The following is a 9,618-nucleotide window of genomic DNA, read 5'->3' on the forward strand; positions in this document are numbered from 1 at the left end:
CAGCAGGATGCTCAGAAGATGTTGCTATTTTCCCCCAAATGCTGGAGAGCAGCTGACCTGGCCGAAGGGGCCGTTGGCTCATGTCCGAACAGAGGGACCCTCCGCTCTGGGGGCGGGAGGTGTGCGGTCTCCCCTGGAAACGGCTCGCCCTGGGGTTGTTCTGCTGTCCGGTGCAGGGTGTAAGGCGCCTGTTTGTTGTGGAAGGACAGCATTTGTGTGCCTGAGTTTCCATTGAACCCAGGATTTGAAACTGTCCACGTAAGGTACCTCGGTTCACGAACCTGTACCAGGTTCACGAGTGGTGGACTTTCACCAAAGCGATACCCTGTGTCCAGGAAACACGGCTGTGGTTTCCCAGTGAGTTGGCATCTGACAGGCGCGGTGTTGTCCTCCCTTTGGCTGGTGGGATCAATCAGCCCTGCTGCTGTCATCTTCTCAACCAAAACATGTTTGTGCAAAAGCAACCCCTTCCTGAGCGCGACAGACCTTTGTCTGTGGGAAACAGAAGGAAGAGGTACAAACGTTTGAAGAGCCGCTGTGTGCACATCTTCACTTGGCAGGAAGCTTGAGTTTTCTCCAGGTGACTGGAGGTGTTACAGGAGTGCCTTTGGTTCGAGAGAATAGTTCGGGCCTTGGCAGGAGAGTCAATGCTGCTGCTTTCTTGTCAATTCGTTGTGAGAAAGAAGCTGAGATTTTAGAGAGAGAGAGCTCAGCTGAGTTCTCCAGAGTTTTTCTCCATGCTTTGACTCTTTTTCCAGAGTCTCTTAATGGTAAAGGCCAGTTCCACATTGGGCTGTCATGGATTTCTGAGACAAAGTGGTGTTTGTCCGGGTTTATCATGGATTTCTGAGATAAACCAGGTGACTGTGCGTGTTGCAGAAGGCTGTGTTGTAGTTACTCTGTTCCACGTTTGAACAGATGAATGTACGTGAGGCGGACCATGGGGTGTGGTGTGTTACAGCCGTGATGTCCATTGTACATGTGGAACCCCACAGCACGCTGCTCCTCCAAAGCCGTTCTGAGTGCCCGGTGCTGCGCCCAGCCGAGGCAGCTGAGGAACAGGCAGTGCTGGTGTCCCTGGGCTGGCGCAGGGCTGTGCCGCGGAGACAGGGGTTTGAAGCTCCTCAAGAACAGCTGGTGCTGTGATAATAACAAGTGTTCTTTTCTTCAGGCCCTTCTATTGTTTTAACTCCGGGTGCATGCGTTAAACTTGCATTTGCTTTCTGGTTAATCTCATTTTTATGAGGATGTTTCTCTTTATAGCAGTTGGGAAGAGAGGAACCGCCCATTTAGCTAAAAGGCTGGGAAAGCTGGGCCTGTGGAGGTCTGGTGTAAAATCCTTCACGCTGTAGAACCTGCAGAGCTGACGTGGTTTCATTGTCTCTGTACTACGCAGCTGAAGCAAGTCCCTGGGTGTGCTGGGCTGTGGCAGCATCACACAGTAACACAGAACAAACTGCTCTGGTGGTAGTTCCATTGCGAACTCTGGCCCAGGCACTCACACCCGTGTTAAAACACAGAGGAAAACACCAGTGAGGAGAGCAGGGAGGGATGCTTCCTGAGGAGCTGGAGTAAGGGCACCTGGGAACGGGACTGGGTGTAATTTGGAGCAGACCAACCCCAGTTACACTTGACCTAGGAGCGGCTGCCCACACCTGTGTGGTGTGATGAGAAGCGGGAGGAGTCATCTCCTCCACAGCAAGAAAGGGTTAGAGCGGTTGGAGGGTGCGCTGGATCATGAGGTTTCTCTTGCTTTGTTCTTTGTCTTCCAGTGTTCCGGGACACTCCTGCGTTCTGTAGGAAGTGTAGTGCTGTGTCTTGGGGCAGGCCAGCTGGCCACGCGGCAGGAGTAGCTCTTAGGTTTGGATGCAGTTCTCCGTTTGGTTTTCCCCTCTGTGCGCTGTGGCCATGTTGTTCTGCTGATGGTCTTGTGCACATCCTTCGTGGGTTAGTTCCTTGGTGCTAAGTACACACAATGCTGAATATCCATGGCACATGGCGTGGGGCTGGTAACTCCGTGTGCTCTCTCTGGCCATTTTGTCACGTGCACTCGACCCGTGTCCCTTGTAGAGCTCAGGGGACAGCAGCCGTTGTTCTGGTTGATGTGGACCCTTGCTGGTCAGTCAGACAATCCAGCACTCTCTTGCATCGGTTGTACACACGCGGTCCTTAAGCTGTACCTTTTTCTAGGCTGGAGAGCTTTGCTCTAGTGTGCATGAGAAATTCATCTGGTTCAGGGTAACTGTTTCTGTGCTGCTTTGCCTTCCATGGAGCCAGTCTGTTCTCTGAGATGTGTTGGTGTCCACCTCATGAAGGCTGTAGGGCTTTGAGCCCATGTGAGCGGGATGGACAGCACGGCACCTCGGCCTTTCTCCTTGTTACCCTGGAGGTTTTTCAGACGTGTGACCCCCTGATGAGGCAGGTAAAGTTCTGCCTTTAAGGACAGACCTTTCTGTTCACATCCTCATCAGAGCTGGGCAGGGTGATTTCATTTGAAATCGAGAGGGATCTTGGATTTTCCTGCAAATCAGAGTATGTACAGACTCTTCCTTGAACTCCGTGGTTGTCTCAGCAAGAGTTAATTCAATTGGAGAACATCGTCAGGGCTGTCCAAAGCTTGCTTATGAATTACCTTGGTTCTTGTTAATTCTGGTGGCAAGTCTGCAGAATTCTGGTGGCAAGTCTGCAGAATTCTGCAGGTTCTGCAACTGGGTCAAAGGCTGCGTTAAGACTTTTGACTCATTGATCGATCTGTCTCATCCCTTTCAGGCTGAGGTGTGCTACACTGAGCTCTGTTTAACCACACTGTCTCACATTACGAGGTCCTTATTCCTGATGTGTTATGGGTTTATCTGCTTGGAGGTTGCTTCATGCTCTGCCCACTGCTGTTGTTGCTGTCACGTCTCAGAGTTTTCATTTCACAGAGCTGTGTGACGGAAGGGCAGACAGTTGAGTAACCAGCGGTTAGTTGGTTGTGGGACCACAGTGAGCATCTACTTGGTGCAAAAAGATAACTTGAAATTCCTCTGTCCCTATGTATCTGAGTGTCAGCACTTGGTTTCTGCAGGTAGAAATCCTCGCCCGCGCACGTGGGATTATCCAGGGACTCTGAGCAGGGTTGAAACCTGCGTCTGTTGACAAATGGGACATTTCCTGCCGCTCCTGCGTTCAGTGGAGGCGGGACCAATGCGCTGCGGAGCAAACTGCGGTGGGAAGGCCCTGTGCTTGTAAACCACGGGGACCTTCCCTGCCGCTCCTGCGTTCAGTGGAGGCAGCACAAATGCGCTGCGGAGCACGCTGCTGGTGGGAAGGCTCTGTGCTTGTGTAGGCACATACAGAGATACCTACGTGGGTAAAACCAACCTTTTATCACTGCTCTGTGTTTAAGCGTTTGCAGTGTGGTGCCACCACTGGAGGCAGCTGTGGTCCCCGTCTCTTTAGAGAGCTTCGTCATCAGAGCGTCTGGTACCTTTTTTGGAAGCAGACATGGTTGAGGTGGGCAGATCTGGTGTCCAAATGAGTTTCTTGTATGTGTCTTTAGTTGCAGAGGAGAAGAAGTCCTTAAAGCGGACTTTTCAGCAGATACAAGAGGAGGAAGATGATGACTACCCTGGGAGCTACTCACCCCAAGACCCCAGTGCCGGGCCGCTGCTGGTACGTGGGGCAGGCCGAGCGTGGGGCGGTTCCGACAGCCACCTCCCCTGTGGGACAACCACAAGGTGGAGCTGCCAACAAGTGAAACGCCTTTCATGGAAAAATGTGGGTGGGGTTGGAGTCCTTGGGAGGTGGAACAGATGCTCTCTTCATGTTGACATAAGCATGTCGCTTCTGGGTGACTTCAGGTGGCCTTAACCAGGTCTGAGCAGTGTCACCAGCAGAGAATCCCAAGGGGCTGCCAGAGAACAGACCGCATTTTAAATTCTTTCAAAGACCAGTGCGTAATTTCTCAACCCCAAAGCTGTAACGCAATTAAAACCTGATTAATTTTGTGTGGGACATCTCCTTCCATGAGCTGTTAAACAGCTCAACCTTTGAGGTTTGTGTGGAGTTGGCTGGGAAAGCCAGTTCTCAAGACTTTATTTTGGTGGTGTGGAAATAGTAGGAATGAAATAGAGGATCGTTCTGGCCATTTGAGGCTGCAAAATGAACATATGTTAAACCCCTGTCTGTTTGAAAAGGATAAAAAAATACACCCTCCATCTGGTTAGTTGTAAACATTGAAAAAATAAGTAACAGTTGTCAAGGCAATAAGTGTGATTTCTGCTGATTTTACCTCCAGCTGCCTTGCAGCTTCCAGCTTCTCTTGCTGATAAGTGCTGGCTTTGTTACTGTTGGAAATCAGCAGCAGTTTGCGGAGCAGCAGTAAATATTAGGTAATGGACTTAGTAAGTTTTCAGATTAAACAAATATTTGTTTAAAATTTTTCAGTGTTTTCATTAGTTTTCAAGCTATTGAAATGAAGTTTGAACAGCAGTAATGGTGTTTACAGGGCTGGGGTCCCAGTTCCAACAGTTCCCAGTAAAACATTAGGATTTTTTGAAACAAAGACCCACAATTTTCTTTCTGTTCAGGGAATCTCTCTTTCTCCTTTCAATTTTTTTTGAGCAAGGAGAAAATGTGTGTCAAGGGAGATCCTCTTCAGGCTCTCCTCCTTCACAGCCTTTCTGAGCTGGGGTATGTTCTGAGTGTGTTCGTTTAAACTGCCTCCCTAAAACCAGCTGAGCGGTGAGCGGAGGGTGTGGTGGAGCCCAGTTCCCTGGCAGTGCACTGCCCAGGGCCCGCTAAGCCCAGGGAGGTCAGCAACAGCTTTGTGAAGTTGGGACAGTGTAAAGTTTGCAATAACGGGTAGATTTTGTTGTCAAAGTTCATGGCAGGTAGCCAGTTGGAAAGGCCTAACTCCTAACGTCCAAGCGGTCGCTTTCAGGGACGGGTGACCCCAGATGCAGTGGCCACATCCCCGGGAAGTGGCGTAAAAAGTGACCTGGTTTTAATGTGCCTTAACTTGTCTTGTAGACTGAGGATTTGATCAAAGCCCTGCAAGACCTGGAAAATGCAGCATCAGGAGATGCAACAGTGAGGCAAAAAATTGCCTCCCTGCCTCAGGAAGTTCAGGATGTTTCGTTACTGGAGAAGATTACAGGTATGAGACTGGAAGGGGAATGAACGTGGGCCCAGAGAATAACTTAGAAGTCAAAGTGGGTTTTTTCTTTAAATAATCTCCATGGTGGTGAAGGGAATGACTGCTGCTGTGTCCGTGTGTTGTAGCTCTTGGGTAACGAACAGGTAGCAGTCAGTCTGCTGAGGGAGGATGGAGGAGGAAAGTGCCGTAGCTGTGTCAGTGGTTTTGGCTTGCACCAAGCTGCGGTGCTTGGAGAGCATCAACAGCATTTTGCAAGAGTGTGAAGGAAATAGGGCAGAGTTCTCAGTGGGTGTGTTTGATTTTCACCCCTTGACCGTTAGGTGGTTTTCAGTTTTATCAGGCTGTGCTGAGCTTGCACATACTCCTCTATTGCTGTCCATCAGCCTTGGTTTAAATGGACTTTTGCAATCGTGTTCAAAAACTTGTCTGAAAAGGAGCACTTGAAGGCTGAACGGATTTGACTCTTGCCGCTGGAAGGAGTTTGAATTTCAGGCTCGTTATGAACTGTCAGGCAGTGCCGTGTAACGCGCTCTGTGCAGTGTCCAGCTGCGAGGGGCAGTCTGCAGTTCGCTGCTTGTCCCGACACATCAGGAGTTGCGCAGGGAAAAGAGGAATTAAGCAGCGCACACCATGTTTGAACGTGAAGAAGACCAGGTTTGTTTAACTAGAATTACTGCCTAATGTATGGGTTGAATTAACCTGTTTATAGAGGCTGACTTCATCGGTTTATATCCCCCCTGCCCTGCCAGTGACACCTCGGCAGGGGTCAAACGCCAGTGTCTGAACACCACGTCTTGGGTCGTTAGTCCAGCCCATTGCTGTTGTGTCCCCGGCAATAAGAAGGTTGTTTTCCTGCCAAGGCAGGAGCGTATTTATGAATGAGATGTTCCTAGGCGGGTGCGTGGGTGGGGAATCAAAGACAGTTTGACACTTTGTCCCCTCACTGACCCAACCCTTCTGCACGCAGACAAAGAGGCAGCCGAACGTCTCTCGAAGACGGTGGACGAAGCGTGCCTGTTGCTGGCGGAGTACAATGGGCGGCTGGCAGCGGAGCTGGAGGACCGGCGCCAGCTGGCGCGCATGCTGATCGAGTACACCCAGAACCAGAAGGACGTGCTGACGGAGAAGGAGAAGAAGCTAGAAGTGAGTACTGGTTATGCTGGCGAGTCAACGGTCTCACCAAATGCTCCCACAGTTCCTAATCTATGTGTTATCCAGGTGTTACCTTCACATCTGGAGTAAAATGCGGTAAGAACTTGGTGAAATGGAGAAGGCAGATCTGCTCTGCTGCTCAGTCTGGGTGTTTTCATTCGTGTGGGTGTGGAAGGCCCAGAACTCCTCCATACTTGTTAAAGAAAAAACAGCTCACCTAGCAAAGTGTCCTCAGATGCAGCCTGTTGTTTCTGAAATCCCTGTCTCCAAAAAGTCAGCCTCCCTTTGCCGAAATTAGCTGTGGTTTGGGGGTTTATTGTTTGGGTTTTTGTTTTCCCTGTGTTTGGGTTCCCTTCCCAGCCCCTGCTTGGTAGGTGGGGTTTAAACAAAATCTGCTTTCCGTCCTTCAGCGGCCATTCTGGCCTGGAGTGTAAACGGGGCTGACTTGGGAAACTGGTGACCTGTGCTCCTGGCTGTAGCTCCCCTGGATGAGGAGGGCAGGGGGCCGTAAAACGAGGCGGCACTGCACGCCCCAGCTGCCCGTCCTGGAGTGGGTGCTGGGGCCGTGGCAGCAGCCGCTCATCCGAAGGGCTCTGTTTTGGAGGCTGTTCTTTCAGCACCGTGTCTTGGGACTTGTGGGGAGGTGTAATTAATGGTTGTGGCTGCGTGTCACTCTGCCATCTGTTAAACTGCCCCTCGGCGGCACATTAAGGGCTGCCTCGGCGCTGTCGGCTGCCGGTTGATGTGAGCAGCTGTTGCTGGGTGGGACAGGAGCTGCTGCAGAGGACAAAATCTTCTGGAAGGAGACTGTGGCGGAGCGATTGCGGCTGTTTACAGCCATGACGGAGCTGATCCTCTGCCAGCCAGGCAGCATCCTTCCCAGGTGGATTTCACCTGGGTGTTTCTTGGTCATGGGTGGTTATGGGAGAGTTTCTCAACAGCTTGTGCCCGTGAACGTGCTGCTTTGCCTGAGCTGCGTTTTTTCCAACCAAGTGCTGATTCTGCATTTGCTTTGAGTGGATAGTCAATGAGTCCAATAGCTTGTTTAGCTTGGAGTTTGTCACGTGTCACGTCCGTCTTATGACTGAGTCATTAAAAGGCACTTTGAGCCGTGGGTGTGAGAGGTGCAGTAACGCCAGGTCCTGTTTGGCACCTGATTTGTTTGCTGAACAGAACGCTTGGGTCAGGTTGTTTTTCCTTGCTGAAGGAAGGACACCTGTCTGGTAGGAACATATATCTCCTTGTGCCTGTACAGATAAAAATATATAAACAGTACTCATAGTGCTATTTACTTCTTTAAAAAAGGCAAAATGCTGCTGAGCAATGTTTTGAAACGCCCAGAACAATTCATAAATCTGAGTCAGCTTGGGACTGTGAAATTAAGAAATTCAAAATGACAACATTAAATTGAAATTTCTAATGCACTAGCTGAAATGTTGTGACAATTGTGTTGTTTTTTGTTTTGGAAAATATCGCAGAATCACCAACTGGTTTGGGTTGAAGGGACCTTCAGAACTCCCCCAGTCCAACCCCCTGCAGGGAGCAGGGACATCTGCACCCAGAGCAGGGGGCTCAGAGCCCCAAGGGCCAACCTGACCTGGGATGGGGCCAGGGATGGGGCTGCTCCCACTAGGTCTCACCACCCTCAGCATCAAAAGTTTCTTCCTAATATCTCCTCTAAATCTCCTCTCTTTCAGTCTGAAACCGTTACCCCTCATCCTGTCTCTGCACTCCCTGATGAAGAGCCCCTCCACATCCTCCCTGTAGCCCCTGCAGGCACTGAGAGGCAGCACTAAGGTCGTTTGCCCGCTGTTGAGTGTAAATGCATCTTTCAGTACGCTGGGAACCAAGTCAAGTCCTGTCTTGGTTAACCTCTGTCGCTCTGCCAGATGCTTTAGGACTGAAACGAGCCCCTCTTGTACCTCCCTTAACATGACGGCACGGTTTGTACTAGTGTCAAATCAGCCCGAAGCTGCGGGACACTGCCCGATGAAAGCGCCCCGTTGTGCTGGAGCTGTGGAGGGTTAATGAACAGCGGGAGATGTTTACGGGTATGGCCAGCCCTATCTACTCATCGGTTGTGTGGGAGGCTTTGATAATCTCACAGCAGCGCTGTCGATAAGCTGGGATTTTTCTTTGTACTGTTAATAAGCATTTTAATAGAAGGATCTGAAACTCTTGTAGCAATTAAAAACATATTTAAAAAACAAACATTGACTCAAGCAAAGACTAAAATAGGAAATAACTTGAAACGCTCTGATTTTACTTCTCTCTCATTGTACACTTTGCTCTCTCGAGGTATCTTTTCCAGAATCTTTGGTAGTCTTGACTGTAAGTTTTTCTCCTGTGAGGGACGGTTTCTGCCTGGCAGATGAGATGGCATTTGAGATAGGAGGAGGCTGTTCAGCTGCTGTCCTCATCTAGCCGAGGCTGCTGGTTGGGGGATGGGGTTTGTGATAGCAATGTGACTCCAGGCTGGATTTTAAGATAGGGAAATGCCTCATTTGAAATCACTCTGGGTATTTTTTGCATTTTATTTACTCACAGAGCAAAATCTTTCACCATGATAGCCATGAGAGTAGCTAATCTGCATCTCTTGGCAGCAGCTTTTGTGGTCTAAAGAGCTGCAGTTGTTTACTAATCCTATTAACACTGTCCCTCACGGAACACAGCAGATTCTCCAACCATAAGTAAACTCGCTGTATTTATGTCTCCTGGGCTAACGCTCAAAATACTTTGCAGTGTTCAAACCCTGCAACCCAGAGCTCTCGTCATCTGTCGCAGAAAAGCTGTTCCGTTAAGGGACGATGCGCTGAGCAGGGTGGCTGTGGGTGATGAATTCCCCTTTGGCGCTGATGCAGGCTGGCGTGAGCAGGGAGGAGGCAGCGTGGTGCGGGGGGCCGGGGGTTCAGAGGGAGAGCTGGCACAGCATGAGGACAGACTCTGCTGGTGGGGCAGCAACTGAAAAAATCAAAGTGTAATAACTAGGATTACTCTGTGTGGGGGCAGGGGGGATTGTGATTGTTTGGTTGTAGTCTGAAAGCGCTTAGAAGGAAATGGCGAATTGCATCCCTTGCGGCAGTCAGCTGCGGAGCAAAGTCAGCTGGAGGCCAGCTGGTGCTGAATAGTGAGGCATGTATTTTTAAGGGTAGATATTCCTCGGATTAACTTAGTGAGAGGTGTGGTGGAGTCTGTCCGTCATCACCTGAACATGGAATTTCATCTCTGTCAGAAGTTGTGGACTTGGTACTGCAGCTGCTGTATGGTCTTCCACGGCTGGGGCTGACCAGAGGCTGGCCCGGGCTTTGGGCCCCGCGGGGGGCAGG

The 9,618-nt window shown here is 50.2% G+C and overlaps 1 protein-coding gene across 1 annotated transcript in view; it reads left to right on the forward strand.

Moving 5' to 3' along the window:
- RPRD1B (regulation of nuclear pre-mRNA domain containing 1B) overlaps positions 1-9,618 on the forward strand; it is a gene marked incomplete at its 5' end in the record, with an annotated part of 20,543 nt that overhangs the window by 2,450 nt on the left and 8,475 nt on the right. Inside the window, 3 exons of the mRNA XM_010135711.1 lie at positions 3,548-3,654; positions 5,014-5,140; positions 6,108-6,283. Of these exons, the coding sequence (XP_010134013.1) occupies positions 3,548-3,654; positions 5,014-5,140; positions 6,108-6,283 (410 nt within the window). The remainder of the gene's footprint in view (positions 1-3,547; positions 3,655-5,013; positions 5,141-6,107; positions 6,284-9,618) is intronic.

Source organism: Buceros rhinoceros, unplaced genomic scaffold, assembly GCF_000710305.1.
Source record: "Buceros rhinoceros silvestris isolate BGI_N320 unplaced genomic scaffold, ASM71030v1 scaffold37154, whole genome shotgun sequence".
Taxonomy (NCBI): Eukaryota; Metazoa; Chordata; class Aves; order Bucerotiformes; family Bucerotidae; genus Buceros; species Buceros rhinoceros.